Source organism: Ovis aries, chromosome 17 (genome assembly GCF_016772045.2).
Source record: "Ovis aries strain OAR_USU_Benz2616 breed Rambouillet chromosome 17, ARS-UI_Ramb_v3.0, whole genome shotgun sequence".
NCBI classification, from domain to species: domain Eukaryota; kingdom Metazoa; phylum Chordata; class Mammalia; order Artiodactyla; family Bovidae; genus Ovis; species Ovis aries.
Genome location: NC_056070.1, coordinates 17,094,194 through 17,111,423, shown reverse-complemented (window position 1 = coordinate 17,111,423; position 17,230 = coordinate 17,094,194). Strand labels below are relative to the sequence as shown.

General features: G+C 42.2%; 1 protein-coding gene across 1 annotated transcript in view; it reads right to left on the bottom strand.

Moving 5' to 3' along the window:
• The window catches only part of TBC1D9 (TBC1 domain family member 9), a 120,934-nt gene extending 109,481 nt beyond the window's left edge, over positions 1-11,453 (bottom strand). The window contains exon 1 of the mRNA XM_015101508.3: positions 10,507-11,453. Coding sequence (XP_014956994.2) covers positions 10,507-10,636 — 130 coding nt within the window. The 5' untranslated portion in view covers positions 10,637-11,453. The remainder of the gene's footprint in view (positions 1-10,506) is intronic.
• Between the last annotated feature and the right edge of the window lie 5,777 nt (positions 11,454-17,230).

Sequence of the window (17,230 nt, the reverse complement as noted above, 5' to 3'; positions counted from 1 at the left end):
ATGATGTTTGCTGCTGCTGCTGCTAAGTCGCTTCAGTCGTGTCCAACTCTGTGTGACCCCATAGACGGCAGCCCACCAGGCTCTGCCACCCCTGGGATTCTCCAGGCAAGAACACTGGAGTGGGTTGCCATCTCCTTCTCCAACGCATGAAAGTGAAAAGTGAAAGTGAAGTCGCTCAGTCTTGTCCAACCCTCAGCGACCCCAGGGACTGCACCCCACCAGGCTCCTCCATCCATGGGATTTTCCGGGCAAGAGTACTGGCTAACATACATGTAATTGGAGTTCCAGAAAGAACGACTAAGAGAACAGGGGGAAAGCAATGTTTGAAGAGGCAGTGGATGAAGTTTACAAAGCTAATAACGATGGATCAAAGAAGTCCTACCACTTCATGCAGTGTTCTTTAAAAATCAACAAATAGCTGGATCCTATCAAAACTGTAGAAAACCAAGGTCAAAGAGAAAACTGTAAAAGCAGTTGGAGGAAAAGACATATTCTTACAAAGCAGCAATCAACAGAGTGACAGTTTACTTTTCCAGAAAAAGAAAAGACAAATCAGAAGACAATGTATCAGTATCTTAACCAAGTTTTAAAGAATTAACTGCCAACCATTCAAACCAGAAATGTACTTTAAGAATGAAAGCATAATGAATACATTTTCAGCTATAAAAAACCTGAGAAAATCTGTCACCAGTAGACTCTCACTAAGGGAAAGAGTAAAGGATGTTTTCAGGCAGCATAAAAATGATTCCAAAAAAAAGTACAGAAAAGAAGAAAGAACAACAAAAATGGTAAACATATGCAGAAGTCTAAATACAGACTTTAAAAAGTAGTAGTAACGATATGTTCTTGTGTTGAAAATATATAAAAGATAAAATACATTACAACAATGGCATATAAATTGCAGAATGGGGGGCTAAAGGGAGTGAAAGAAGTCAAAAAGTCCTTGTATTATCTAGGAAAAGATTAAGAGTGCCGATTTTAAAAAAAATGTTTAATAAAATGAATATATCAGTTAACAATATATATTAAGCCAAGAATGCATTACAATCTCCATAGTAACCACTGAACGAACAGAGAAGTGAACATAAAACTTCTAACAGAGGCTTAAAAATTGTAAGCATTAAAAAATATATATAAAACAAAACAAAATGGGACTTCCCTGGTGGTCCAGCGGCAAAGACCCCAATCTCCCAATGCAGAGGACCTGGGTTCAATCCCTGGTCAAGAAACTAGATCACATGTGCCCCAACTAAGGGTTCACATGCCACCAGACGGAGTTAAATAAACAAATAATTTTTAAAAAGAACAAAACAAAAACCCATGTTCTACCAAGGCAAGGAAGGAAGGCAAAAAAGAACACTGAGCAGACAGAAAAAATAGAAAACATTTCATCACTGCAGATGGTGGCTGCAGCCGTGAAATTAAAAGATGCTTGCTCCTGGGAAGGAAAGTGATGACCAACCTAGAGAGCTTATTAAAAAGCAGAGACATTGCTTTACCAACAAAGGTCCATCTAGTCAAGGCTACGGTTTTTCCGGTAGTCATGTGTGGATGTGAGAGTTGGACTATAAAGAAAGCTGAGCGCCGAAGAACTGATGCTTTGGAACTGTGGTTTTGGAGAAGACTCTTGCGAGTCCCTTTGGACAGCAAGGAGATCCAACCAGTCCATCCTAAAGGAGATCAGCCCTGAATATTCATTGCAAGGACTGATGCTGAAGTTGAAACTCCAATACTTTGGCCACCTGATGTGAAAAAGTGACTCATTGGAAAAGACCCTGATGCTGGGAAAGACTGAAGGCAGGAGAAGAGGAGGACAGAGGGTGAGACGGTTGGATCACCAACTCAACGGACATGAGTCTGAGTAAACTCCGGGAGTTGGTGATGGACAGGGAAGCCTGTCGTGCTGCAGTCCATGGGGTCACAAAGAGTCGGAGATGACTGAGTGACTGCACTGAAATAAGATAATTTAAACCCAAATCACATGTATTAATACATTGACTATATAATCCAATTAAGGTAAAGATTTTCAAACTGGATTAAGAAAAAGAAATCAACATCCACTACTTATGAAAGACATCTAAAATAAATGGCTATGGAAAGGCTGAAAGTAAAAATACGAAAAAGATAACCATACAAACATTAGCCAAATCAATCTCTCATTAACTATAATGATAAAGCAAAAAGTGACTCTGGAGATATAGACAAACACTCCCTAATGATAAAACGTTCAACCCACCAGAAATATACAATTATAAATGTATACAGTCCTAAAGATAAAGTATTAAAACATAAAAAGCAAAAATTGGAAGCAGACTACAAAGACAAATGGTCTAAAACCATAATTACAGCAGAAGAATGGAACACACGCAGCTCAGTGGTGTCTGTCTCTTTGAGATCCGATGGACTATACAGTCCGTGGAATTCTCCAGGCCAGAATACTGGAGTGTAGACATCTTCCCAACCCAGGGATCGAACCCAAGTCTCCCACACTGAAGGCAGATTCTTTACCAGCTGAGCCACCAAAGACGCCCAAACACAAGCAGCAAAGCTGGCCAACTGAACAAACAGAGCAATTATCCAGCAACTGCAGAACGCATTATTCTTCTCAAGCACAACATGTAACACTTAACAAAAACTGACCATCAGCAGGGACTAAAACAAATCTTACTAAATTCTAAAGCAGTGAAGTCAGTGCGGGTGAAGCCACACTTAGAAGGAAAAGTATCTGAAATGTATACATTAGAAAATAAAACTGAATATCAGTTAACTAATATTTTCAAAAACTAGAAAAATAACAATACCTACCCAAAAGAAACAGAAAGAAGAAAATAACAAATGGCAGATATTAATGAAGCAGAAAATAAATGTAAACAAAAAAGATCAACAGGCCTAGAAGTTGATTCTTTACAAAAAGACAAAATTGATAAATTCCTAGAAAGATTAAGGAAGAAGGCACAAATAACCAGAAAGACTAATTAAAAAAGAAGGCACAAATAACCAATGTCAAGAATAAAAAAGGAGGCTATTATCGTACATCCTACAGACACTAAAAACAGGAGAATATCTTTAACAAACTTATGCCAATATAGCTGAAGATCTAAGATGGAAAATTACAAGAAATAAACTTATAAAATTGACAGTAAAAGAAAAAATGTTAAACACCTGAATGCTGTAAAACCATTCAACAAACCCAAAAAGGACACTTCAAGGCCAGACAACTTCACCTGTGAGTTTTGCCAAACATGTCAAAGTAAAATACTACTACTATCACACAAAATCTTCCAGAACTCCAAAACCTACTTTTAAGGTCAGTATAATTTGATACCAAAATTCGACAAGGATGTTAAGAAAAAGAAACATTATGGGACTATTCTACTAACTTATTAGGATGCAGAAATTCTAAATAAAAGGTTAGCAAGTGATATTAATGAACATATAAAAAATAACATCATAGCCATGTTGGATTATTTTATATATGCAAGTTTGACTTAACACCTGAAAAATCAGTTAATAAGTCAACACACTAACAGAATAAAAGAGAAAAATCAAATGATTACCTTAATATATATAGAAAAGCACTTGAAACAATTCAGCATCCACATATAATTAAAAACTTTTGGCAAACTAAGGATAAGAACTCCCTTTGAATGAAAAGAAAAAGTGATGTAGCAATTATGAGTTAAGTAAATAAAAAGATTCACCATACAATCCAGCAAAACCATTCTTGGGCATAAATCCAGAGAAAACTATAATTTGAAAAGATACACGCACCCCAGTGTTCATTGCAGCACTACTTACAAGAGCCAAAACATGGAAGCAACCTAAATGTCCTCTGACAGATGAATGGATAAACAAGATGTGATATATATACACAGTGGAATATTACTAAACCACAAAAAAGAATGAAGTAATTCCAATTGCAGCAACATGGATGTATCTACAGGTTATCACACTATGTGAAGACAGAGAAATAAAAATATCACATGATATCGCTTATATGCGGAATCCCAAAAGCTGACACAAATGAACTTATTTACAAAGCAGAAATAGACTCACAGCAAAAACAAACTTTCGGTTACTAAAGGGAAAGGCAGGGGGCAGTCTGGGATTAACATATACACACTACTAAATATAAAATAAATAATCAACAAGGACTTACTGTATAACACAGGGTACTATACTCAATATCTCGTAATAATCTATAAGGGAAAATAATCTGAAAAGAATATATATATGCATGCACACTTAGTTGCTCAGTCGTATTCAACTCTTGGCAAACCCATGGACTGTAGCCCCACCAGGCTCTCCTGTCTGTGGGATTTTCCAGGCAAGAATACTGAAATGGGTTGCCATTTCCTAAATACATATATATATATAAATAACTAGAATTAATTTCATAAATTAGCTAGGTTCTGGATACAAAGTCGATTAAAGATATATATATATATATATTTCTATAGGTTACCAAAGAACTTAGAAAAAAATTTTTTTAATAAACAATATACAGCAGAGAATAAAATATCTAGTAATAAATCTAATACAAGATGTGAAAGACCTTTAGAGAAAACTATGAAATATCTTTGAAAGAAATTTTGAAAGAGCTAAATAGAGGAAAATACCATGTTCATGGACCAGAAGATTCAACATTATAAAGATATTAACTTTGCCCATTTATTTATAAACAATGCAATCTCAATCAAGATCACAGCAGTGTAAGTTTTTGTTGTTGCTGTTGTTCTGTTTTGGTGGAACTTAGTAGGTGATTCCAAAATGTTCTGTAAACGTAAAAGAGAATAGCCAAGAAACTCTTACAGAACAAGATAAGAGGACTTGGTCTAATGAATATAAACCCTGTTATAAAACTGCAGTGTGCTACTGGTGCAAAAATATTCTCACAAACAAAAGAAATGGGCTAGAGAGCCCAAACACATATTGGAGCACGTGATTTACGAACACGGTAGCCCCACAGGGGCTATGTCATAAGAATGGAATGAGAACAGAATGGACTTAGCAGTAAATCATGCTGGGGCAACTGGATGTCCACAAATACTTTTTAAATTAAAACTTCAACCCTATTTCACACAGTATGCAAAAATTAATTCCCAGTGAATAAATTTGGGGTAAATAAAAATTGGGGGGATAAAACTGAAAAGTTTTTACTTCCCTAGTTGCCCACTCGTTAAAACTCTGTGCTTTGCGCTTCCACTGCAAGGGATGCAGGTTTGAGTCCTGGTTGGGGAAGTTCCCCACACCACATGGTATAGCCAGAAAAGAAAAAACAAAAAAACCCAGAAAAGTTTCTAGAAGATAACACAGAAGTCTATGTTTATAACCTTAGAGTAAGAAAAGACTTATTGAACAGAACACAATAAAACACTAACCATAAAGAAAAAAAGACTCTATTAAGGACTTGGTTTTTTTAAATCAAGAACATCTTTTCCTCTTTAAGGGTGAATAGGCAAGCAACTGAATAAAGACTGTGCCACATGTACAGCCAACAGTGAGCTCATATTCAGAATATATATATATTTAAAATACCTACAAGTCAGTAAGAAAAAAGCCCAAACAACCCGATTGCAAAGTAGTCAAGAGACCTGAACGATGATGTCACAAAATGAGTAGGTGCTTAATCTCATCAGTAAGGAAAAAGCAAAGTAACTACACAATATAAAAAACCACCAGAGAGAGGCTAAAATTACAGACTGACAATGTTGGCAAGGATAAGGAGCAAGGGAAATTCCCATTTGCTGTGGGTGGGAGCATGTTGGTACAACTACTTTGGAAAACAGTTTGGTGTTATCTATTAAAGTTGATGAGGATACAACCTCAGTTCAGTTCAGTTCAGTCGCTCAGTCGTGTCTGACTCTTTGCGACCCCGTGAATCGCAGCACGCCAGGCCTCCCTGTCCATCACCAACTCCCAGAGTTCACCCAAACTCATGTCCATCGAGTCAGTGATGCCATCCAGCCATCTCATCCTCTGTCGTCCCCTTTTCCTCCTGCCCCCAATCCCTCCCAGCATCAGAGTCTTTTCCAGTAAGTCAGCTCTTCGCATGAGGTGGCCAAAGTATTGGAGGTTCAGCTTTAGCATCAGTCCTTCAAAAGAAATCCCAGGATTGATCTCCTTCAGAATGGACTGGTTGGATCTCCTTGCAGTCCAAGGGACTCTCAGGAGTCTTACCCAACACCACAATTCAAAAGCATCAATTCTTCGGCGCTCAGCTTTCTTCATAGCTCAACTTTCACATTCATACATGACCACTAGAAAAACCATAGCCTTGACTAGATGGACTTTTGTTGGCAAAGTAATGTCTCTGCTTTTGAATATGCTATCATCTAGGTTGGTCTTTTAATTTCATGGCTGCAATCACTATATGCAGTGATTTTTGAGCCCCCCAAAATAAAGTCTGACACTGTTTCCACTTTTTCCCAACTGTTGTAGGCATACAACCTACAAGTTGACAATTCCTCCCCTGGCCCCAAAAAAACACAAACAAGAATTGCTCCAAGGAAGAGCCATTTAGGACTCCATGATGGATCTGTCTCTTTGACTATAACCTTTGCTTTTCATTGCTTTTGTTATTATGAAAGTGAAAGTGAAGTCACTCAGTCGTGTCTGACTCTTTGCAACCCCATGGACTGTAGCCCCATGGTTCCTTCGTCCATGGGATTTTCCAGGCAAAAGTGCTGGAGTGGATTGCCATTTCCTTCTCCACCAGGAATTGAACCCAGGTGTCCCGCATTGCATGTAGATGCTTTGTCTGAGCCACTAGGGAAGCATCATACATAATGACCCGCCTCAGGAAGCCCTGTGGCTCTGCCTAAAGAAATTAACACATCCCCATCCAGAGGCTGGCCATTCCAGAAGATATTTGCAAGATAATAGTCTTTAATTCCTCAACTCCTCCCCTTCTCTGTCCCATAAAAGAACTGGATTCCAGACCCCAACAAGATGTTTATCTTGAGACATTAGTCTTCCATCTTGCCTGTCAGCCACAGACTGAACTGTTTCTGAATAAGGTTGTTTTTCTTGCCTCTTACACTTCATCTTGTGGTTAACTGGCCCATCGTGCAGCAGAATGACAACAGCCACCTTATCCACAGACCCCCAGATAACCATTCAAGGTCCTCCAACAGAACAGTTGATAAATTTGGCTAACAGTTTTCCACACAGCATGGGGAAATGAATTCCAGTCACAAAGAATCTAGATACATGTCAATACATTATCCACGATTATGTGATCAAATCATTCATTCCGTGATCAAAAAAGACAAGCAAAACCAAAACACTGTATTCAGAGATAGGCTCTTTGTCACACAAACTATAAAGAAAAAGGAAGAAGTGTTACCAAAAAAACATCAAAATAGGTTTTTTGTTCGTTTTTCACCTTTGGTGGATGGTGAGCAGTGACTGGGAAAAGGCCACAAGGGGGAATTCTGAGGCCCTGCAACGTTCCAGTTTTTATACTGGTGTTGGTTACAAAATGTTACTTGGATAAGTCATTGCACTCTGCATCTCTATTTTGTGCATATATGTATATGAAATTTCAGTTAAAGGGGATTAATAAATCAAATGCATCTACAATCTAAAAAATAAATCTCATTCTGTCAATACCTATGTGTACTGTTTGGCATCAAAAAGAGAATACTCTTAAGGGGGAAGGGGAGTATCCTCACTGTGGCCCGTTGTTTTTATAGCTTTGGTGCTGACATCTTACCAAGCACCCTGGACCACTGAGCACTTCTGACTAGTTCAGGTTACCTACTCATCCATCATGCATTTGATCAGCACTGGTCCAGATAATGCACATTACGTAAGGGTCCTGAGATCTTCCAGAAAATCTCCGATAACTGATACCCAACGCTTGCTCTTCCTTCCTCTCCTCACAGGCTGATTTTCTTTCTCCAGTTCTCAGCTCCAGTGTCATTTCTACAGGGAACCTTTCCTTCCTCCCACTCCCACCAGGAAAGGGGTAACTGACATGGTATTCCTCTCCTTGGACTTCAGTGCTGGTCATTCTGTTTGCACCTCTCTCCCAGATCCATTCCTGGGAGGCTGAGTCCTCCATCACCAGGACAGCCCATCCAGCCAGTTTCTACTGGGTCCCACAGGAGAGAGGCAACGGCAGAAACTTGGAGGCAGGGAGAAGACAGAAGCTGGGCATGTCCTCCACACCCCCTTTTTGCTGGGGCCTCTGTTCTTGGGGGTGGCAGCTCCTCTGGAGGCCCAAACTGTTCCTGCTTGGCTTGAGCTCACCTGGTCTCCAGCAGCATCATTCCTGCCACCTTCTCTATGCCTGTCACTGGTTCTGGTAACCCTGCCTCCATCCAAGTTGCCTTTTCACTAAACTCTCTTCATTTGAACTAGGTTAGATTGTTTCCTGCTGAGACGGTGGCGGTTTTATATTAATTAATAGGATAATTTTCTCAGCATCTGTCTTTTCCCAATAGGCTCTGAGCTTCGTGAAACTGGTACTTCAGAAGTGACTAACCAATGTTTTAAATGATATGGTGAGTTAATAAATGCATGAATAAGCCCACATTAGAAATGGAATACTATGCATTATACAAGAATTTCTAAAATGTCCTTGCTTCATTTGATGTGGCACCAATTTATCTGGGGAAACATTTTTCCTATGTTGGTTGAAAATAACCTTTATTGACAGGAATATTTTTACTGATTTCAATTATTTCAATTATTCTAGCAATAACTATTAACAGGTATAATTTCTCAGTTAAGAAGATAAGTTTATCTATCTGTAATAAGTCATCAATGATGAGAGTCCAAGTGGACTGAAGTTAATTGTAGCTCCAAGAGTTAATGGGAACACAATAAAAACGTTAACTAGAAAAAGATTTAGCCACTTCTCTGGTGGCCCAATGATTGGGACTTTGCCTTCCAATCCTTGATAGGGGGGCTAAGACCCCACAAGCCTTGAGGCCAAAACACCAAAACATAAAACAAAAACAATACTGCAACAAGTCCAATAAAGATTTTCCAAATGGTCCACATCAAAAACAAACTCTTGAAGAAAAGGAAGGCTTCGCATCTTATTTTTTATAACCTATTGCAAACGACTCTAGAAAATAAATACTCAGTAGTTCATGGTGTGAGAAGGGTTATCTCCAGGCTGGAGATGTTGTTAATACCATAAACTATCTACTCTACATTGCTGCTTTAGACTTTAAGGACAATCTGGGCTGATAACAATATTAAATATGCAAGTTTAATATCAACACATATTGTTAAACAAGTTCTACAAAATGAACTGGAAAATTCTGATTCTAGGACACTAGTCAGAATTTCTGGAACACAGTCTGGAACTCTGCAGATGCCTTCTTTTATGGCAGAAAAAGTGCAGAAAAATCAGATTACCTAGAGGTGATCTGATGCACTAGCAAGATCTTTCAACCCAGTAGCTACGATCCAGTGTGACCCTTGAATTTCAGTCTTGAGACAACCAGTTCATACATTAGAATCATAACTAAATACATACTATGTCAAGAATTTTTAGTTTATAGCAAGGCATTTTGGAAAGCAACAATTTACAAGCTCCAAGTGGGGGATGTATTCTGAACTCTGAAGAGATCAAGGTTCATCTCTTTTCTGCAATCACTCTCCTGTTTTTCCTGCTAACTTTTTCATAGTAAAAAATATCCTTATTCTGTTCATTCTAACCAAAAGAGAGAGAGAAGGGTCTGATTTCTCTAGTACAGTGTGAGTTCAAGATTATCTGTCATCTCCCACCACCCAAACTAGCTGGTAAGGGAAGATCTTTCTGATGTCTTGGGATAGTGGGTAGGGGTCTGGTTTTACAAACTGGAATGAGATGCCATGGTTTTAGTACTAGTCACAATACAAAATACCTCGTGAGGGGGTTTGCGGAAGTGATTGAGTTAAAACAGTTAAAATGCAGTTACACTTCTAATTATTTTATAGCCAGATAACTTGCTTTGTTATGCCTAATTAGGTGCAACAAAAACAATATTCCTTTTTCCTCCCTTCTTCCTGTTCTCTTCAGTCATAACTAACATAGGAAATGACCACACCAGCTCTTTACTGATTGCTTCCCTGGAAACAAAAGAGCATTTTACACCTGATCCTGCCATTACCAGCAAAGAAAATGAAGCAAAAATTAACTGTCCTTCACCTCTCCTGCCCAAACGGGAAGTACAGCATTCAGTTCCTAAGCACTGATGCTCCTCTCACCCCAGACTCTCAGTTCCTAAGCACTGATGCTCCTCTCACCCCAGACTCTCTCATCTCCATTCTCATCAACATCACCCACTTACGGGGCGCCCGGTACACGAAGGGCCCCGTCACCCGACAGGGTTAGCAAAAAAAAGCACCTCATTCAGTCTGAATATGACGACTCCTGATGTTTTCCACGCAGCAAAGCGGGGAGGGCGGCCCAACCCCTAGGGACAGGGCGGCGTCTCGGGTGCCCGCAGCCCAGGACCGCGGGCGGCGCCGCAGAGCTCCCGGCCCCCACCCGCAGGTCCTTACCCGCCAGTCCGCCGCCGCCGCCTCCATCGCCCGAGTGCCCCTTCCTCCGCTGCAGGATGAAGTAAGGGTTGGCTCTCTCGGTGATCCACAGCGCGTTGGCCAGCAGCACCTCTTCGGGGTTCACCCACATGTTCCCTGGCGCCGCGGGCTCCCGTACAATGGGGCGGCGGGTCGGGTCCGGCACGCACCGGTGCGCAGCCCCGGGCACACGCGCGCCCGCCCGCCCGCCCGCCAGCTAGGTGCGGCGGCGGAGAGCGACTTCACCAGGGGGCGGCCCGCGGGGCCCGGGCCACAGCGAAGCCCCCGCGGGCGGCCGGGCAGGACGGCGAGGAGTCGGGCGCCGCGAGAAGCATCCTCTCCGCGGCGCCGCCGCCTCCCGCGAGCCCGCGGCCGCAGACGCCCGGGCTCCTTGGCTCCGCCGCCGGGTCGGGGCCCACGGCGGCGGGAGGAGCGAGAGGAGGGGGAAGGAGAGCGGGAGGAGGAGGAAGTGGTGTAGCTCAGCCGCGGGATCCGGCTCGGCAGCTGGCAGGGCTGCGGGCGACTCGCGCTGATCCTGCCCCGCGGGTCGGGCGGAGCTGGGCTGGGGTGCGGCTGCTCCCGCAGCGCCCACCCAGGGTCCCGGCCGCCTGCGTCTCCAGCGGCTCAGAGCCCTCCAGGGCACGGCGCGAGAACACTCCGCCGGGGGGCCGCTCGCACCCTCGGCGAAGCCCAGCTCCCGGCTGGAAGGACGCTCCGGACACTGCGAATGAATGACGACAGCGCGGCTCGCTAGGAGCGAGCCCCGGCGACACCAGCTTCCGCGGACGCGAGTCCTCCGCGGGCCCTGCGAGCCGAACCAGGCCGCTGCAGCTGGCTTCGGGCGAACCTTCTGGGGACCCGGTGGCGAGCACTCGGCCCCACGCCCATCCCAGCAGCGAGGACGCTGCCAGCCTCCGTGGGGCGTGTGTGCGCGCGCGCCGTGTGTGTGTGTGTTTATGGTTGACGATCTGTAAGCTGGCGCCACCCCTCTTCCCAAGAAATGTGTTCCAAGCTTCCAGACTTGGAGCTAGAGACAGAGGTCGGAAGTGGACGCAGCCAATGATTGCTGGTGTTTTTGTTTCCTGCATCCCTAGGCAAGTCATGCGCCAAACTTGTCACCGCCTGTAGCTCCGCCCCCACTCCATTCCATTGTAATTAAAATGGCCCAGCTAAGTGCATTACATCACTGCTTTCCTTGACCTGTAGGGCTTGAGCAAATAGCGAAGTTGGAAGCAGCCCCAAAGCTTAGAGCAACTAATTCACCCCACAGCTGTCCCTATATGAAGCGTTTGGCGCTTCGAGGACCGGATATGGCAGGATTCAAGGATTTATCCACATGTAATGAATGGATTTAAATTTTTTAAAAGAATCATTGTAATTAGAGACACACAAACCAGGCCATCTTTATCTCTAGACAATTTTGCTTTCTCCAGGTATTTCAAGTCTCTTTGTAGTGATCACATTCCATCCACCTACCTATCTGATGACCTTTTTTCACTTCTGTTTTACACCTAGAAATTCTGTAGAAAGCTCAGCAAAGAGTCTCCTCTTGACGGGTGATGGGAATTTAGTAAGCTTTTTTTTTTGTTGTGGAAGTTGGACAATTCTAGGGACTTCTCCTTTTCCCAATGAGCAAAGCATTCAAATGAGGCTTTCTTGTGTGGACTTCACGTTTTTTACCTACACAGCTCTCACTTGGACTGCAAATGGCCAAATGGCACATCCCAGACATTTTAATGAGACTGCCTCTGCACCTATTGATTTCCTACTCAGTGGGCTCTCAAGAAGCAGAAGTCTCTCTTTAGGTTATCACACTGACTGACCTTCTGCCTCTTTAGGAAGCATTTAGATTGCTAGACATTTGTGGGAATGTCATACTTTTAACAGACTCAAAATGCCATTTGGCACCTTTGGTCAAAGTATGGTGACTTCAGTCATAAAGATTGATTCCAAATTTTTAAAAAACCAATCATATTGCAAGTCATTCATGTGTAAAATTGTATTACTCTTATATTTATATAATATCAATATTTTGAAGTGCTTCCATAGATATTCTTTTATTTAAAATTAGCGATTTACAAACTCAACTAAGTGCTTTCATGGGCTTCCCTGGTGGCTCAGTGGTAAAGAATCCACCTGCCAACGTAGGACACACCGGTTCGATCCCTGGGTCAGGAGGATCCCTTGGAGTAGGAAATGGTAACCCACTCCAGTATTCGTGCCTAGAAAATCCCACAGTAGCCTGGCAGGCTACAATCCATGGGGTCCCAAAAGAGTCAGACAGGACTTAGCGACTGAAACACACCAACAAGTGCCTTCATTCTATTAGTTGTTTCATGTGGGATCTAGTTCAATAACCACGGCTTGAACCCAGGCTTCCTGCATTGGGAGCATAGAGTTTTAGCCAGTGGCCCAACAGGGAAGTCCCAGTGCCTTCATACCATCTTTTAGAGTGTCCTTATCATACTGCTCAAAGTTGTAGCTTGACATCTCTACCCTAGATGTACAGTGGGATCTTAGCTTAGCACTTTTTATCTATTGGTACTAAAGTGGTATTTACTTATATAATTCTAGTGTTCATTCACTGATTCATTCAAAGTGTAATTATTGAGTATCTTCTCAACTCTAGGCACTAGGGATAACAAGTGAACAAAACATACCAAAATCTCCGTCATCACAAAGATTAAGATGTAAAGTTAATAATTATAAAAAAAAAAAAAAACAAACCTTAAAAAACAAGATTGAACACCAAGAGGAAGGAAGAAAAATATTTAAGTCCTTAGCTATTTTCTGGCTTTTTTTCTTTCTTTCTTTCTTTTTTTTTTTTTTTTTTTGAAGACTTAGAGCACATTCTGTCCAGGAAATCAGGGCTTCCATTTCACAGCTGGTTCAGTGGTTAAAGAATCTGCCTGCCAACGCTGGAGACATGGGTTAGATTCCCGAGTCAGGAGGATCCCCTGGAGGAGGAAATGGCAACTCACTCCAGTATTCTTGCCTGGAAAATTCCATAGACAGAAGAGACTAGGAGGCTACAGTCCATGGGGTTGCAAAGAGTCAGATACAACTGAGCATGCACGCACATAGTTAAAGAACATTGCAAAGAACCAAAGAAATTATCGGGAGTTTATGGCAGCTTGCTGGTCTCATGCTGTTAACTGCTCACTTATTAAAATGTAGCTTGGTTTAAAAAAAAAATCAAATACACCTGAGCTAGAAATGACAGTCATTTGACATATTAAAATCATAATGACATATTAATTAATGACAATTAATCCAACCAGTTCTTCAGCAAAATAGGTGAGTATTTTTAGCTTTCAACTCATTTTCATTGGTTTTAAGACCAAGGATTGTCTCAAACCACTTAAAGAAGCATTCAACAAACACCTAGATAAGATAGGAGTAAATGACTTCACAGTCTTTGTATCAGCTATCTCCCCGCTCCTCCTTCCCTACTCCCATGGAAAAATTCTACTCCAATAGAGTTCTGATGGGCCCATTGGAGCAATCAGTGGGTTTACCACTTAGTGGACAAATCTGATTGAAGCAAAACTGTGAGGATGGTAAATTTGTCTTTGACATCTCTCATCCTGATGCCTGCATGTTTCCATCTTTCTGGCTTTTTCACCTTCACAGTGGTGTATTTGCCTCCCTATCCTCACGCTTTGACCAATAAATCCTCTACTTTGTCTGCTAGGGACTTGCCTACCATTGAAAATACCATGGAGTCTTAAAAACTTTATTCTGCCCTCCCCCACCTCTCAACTATAGTGCCCATGCCTCCATAGCCCAGTTCTCTGGGAAGTAAGGCGGTGAGAGCTGCAAAACACTAGTCCTACTAACTATTCCATCACCCAGTAGCCCCAGGGGTGGTCAGGTCAGTAGACAATTCAGTTCTAATTTCAGCAAAGAGAATTCACCCAAGAGATTCAGTTCAGTCCAGTTGCTAAGTCATGTCCGATTCTTTGAGACCCCATGAATCACAGCAGGCCAGGCCTCCCTGTCCATCACCAACTCCTGGAGTTCACTCAAACTCATGTCCGTCGAGTTGGTGATGCCATCCAGCCATCTCATCCTCTGTCGTCCCCTTCTCCTCCTGCCCCCAATCCCTCCCAGCATCAAAGTCTTTTCCAATGAGTCAACTCTTCGTGTCAGGTAGCCAAAGTATTGGAGTTTCAGCTTCACCATCAGTACTTCCAATGAACACCCAGGACTGATCTTTAGGATTAACTGGTTGGATCTCCTTGCAGTCCAAGGGACTCTCAGGAGTCTTCTCCAACACCATAGTTCAAAAGCATCAATTCTTCAGCACTCAGCTTTCTTCACAGTCCAACTCTCACATCTGTACATGACTACTGGAAAAACCATAGCCTTGACTAGATGGACCTTTGTTGGCAAAGTAATGTCTCTGCTTTTCAATATGCTATCTAGATTGGTCATAACTTTCCTTCCAAGGAGTAAGCGTCTTTTAATTTCATGGCTGCAATCACCATCTGCAGTGATTTTGGAGCCCAAAAAGATAAAGTCTGACACTGTTTCCACTGTTTCCCCATCTATTTGCCATGAAGTGATGGGACTGGATGCCATGATCTTCGTTTTCTGAATGTTGAGCTTTAAGCCAACTTTTTCACTCTCCTCTTTCACTTTCATCAAGAGGCTTTTTAGTTCCTCTTCACTTTCTGCCATAAGGGTGGTGTCATCTGTATATCTGAGGTTATTGACATTTCTCCCGGCAATCTTGATTCCAGCTTGTGCTTCTTCCAGCCCAGCGTTTCTCATGATGTGCTCTGCATAGAAGTTAAACAAGCAGCGTGACAATATACAGCCTTGACATACTCCTTTTCCTATTTGGAACCAGTCTGTTCTTCCATGTCCAGTTCTAACTGTTGCTTCCTGACCTGCATATAGGTTTCTCAAGAGGCAGGTCAGGTGGTCTGGTATTCCCACCTCTTTCAGAATTTTCCACAGTTTATTGTGACCACACAGTCAAAGGCTTTGACATAATCAGTAAAGCAGAAATAGATGTCTTTCTGGAACTTTCTTGCTTTTTCCATGATCCAGCAGATGTTGGCAATTTGATCTCTGGTTCCTCTGCCTTTTCTAAAACCAGCTTGAACATCTGGAAGTTCACAGTTCACGTATTGCTTAAGCTTGGTTTGGAGAATTTTGAGCATTAATTTACTAGCGTGTGAGATGAGTGTAATTGTGTGGTAGTTTGAGCATTCTTTGGCATTGCCTTTCTTTGGGATTGGAATGAAAACTGACTTTTTCCAGTCCTGTGGCCACTGCTGAGTTTTCCAAATTTGCTGGCATATTGAGTGCAGCACTTTCACAGCATCATCTTTCAGGATTTGAAATATCCAAGAGATTAATAAAATGCTAAAGAAAACCAACTCCTTTCCTTGTCTTCTAGCTGAAGGTAACCTGTCAACAAAGATTTTTTTTTTTTTTACTGCCCAGACCTACTCTGTCCAACTTGGAAGGGCAATAGTTCCAGGAGAGCATTTGTAATTTCTAGTATCCAGTGAGTAGAAGGAGGATGGTGACCAGTTGGGATGGGGAAGAGTAATATCGCTTCAAAGATCTAAGCCTTTGCAGTAGCTTTGATATCTGATACAGAGACCTTCACAGTGGATCTGAGATGCTCATCCAACCGGAAAAACTAGACCAAGCAGTCACCACAACAGTCTTCTCTGCAAGCAATGAAGCTGATTGATGATACCAAAGCCACAGTTTGGTTCTGTCAGCTGTAAGTGGCTGAAGAGCTCTGCAGCCAAGACCATCCTGTATAGTGGGATTTGTGGGGAAAGATTCTTTGAACTACCTTTGATATCTAATAGTCCTACCTTGCCTCCATTCAGTGAATCACTCTGCCTTTTGAATTCTGAGATGCTCTGGAATCAAAACTGACTGAAACATTATCTCTCTTTATGTCAGAGAAGCTGTGGCCAGCTGACCTCTGTCAAATGCATCTGTGTTCCTGGAGTGAAAGAAGGGAAGAAGACAGCACCCTCTCCAGGGAAGAAAAATGAAGAAAGGTATTAGTGGAGAGCTGATTAACTGTCATTTAAGAGGGCACATGTTAATGGCTGGGGAAGAATGATGAGGTAAAGAGCTTAGACCACATGGAAAAGTGAATACATACTCACCCCACCTCACACTCATCCGCTGCAAGTTCCTGGAGGCCAAGACTGAGGTGAGATCATTCCTGTATCTCCGGGTTTAACACTGGAATCTCTGTAAATGTCCAACTGGGAAATGCTTATAAGACTCCTGAATTTCTAAACTTCAGAAAAGTTTAGTGATTTAGAAAGGAAAGGACCTTTAACAGACCCTGAGTGCAGTTGTGTTGACCTCATTTTATATACAAGAAAACTGAAGTTCAGAAAAGGGAAAGGACTTGACTTAAAAACTGGTCTTATTATTTAGGAGACTATTATGACCCCAAACTTAACAGCAATTTTTCCTTCTTTCTGCACTCATTATTTGTCACATTTTTCTCAAGCATTAAAATGCCATATGCTTATATAATGTTTTCATGGCCATTATCTATCCCTGTGGCCTGGGTGTTAGGACCCACTGATTGGCTAGAACTGAGTCACATCCTTACCCTGAAGAGGTGGTGGCAGAGAGTAGGGGTCAGTGGGTGTGGGGTAGTGCCTAAAAGAATATCAGAGGGACTTCCCCGATAAAGAATCTTCCTGCCAGT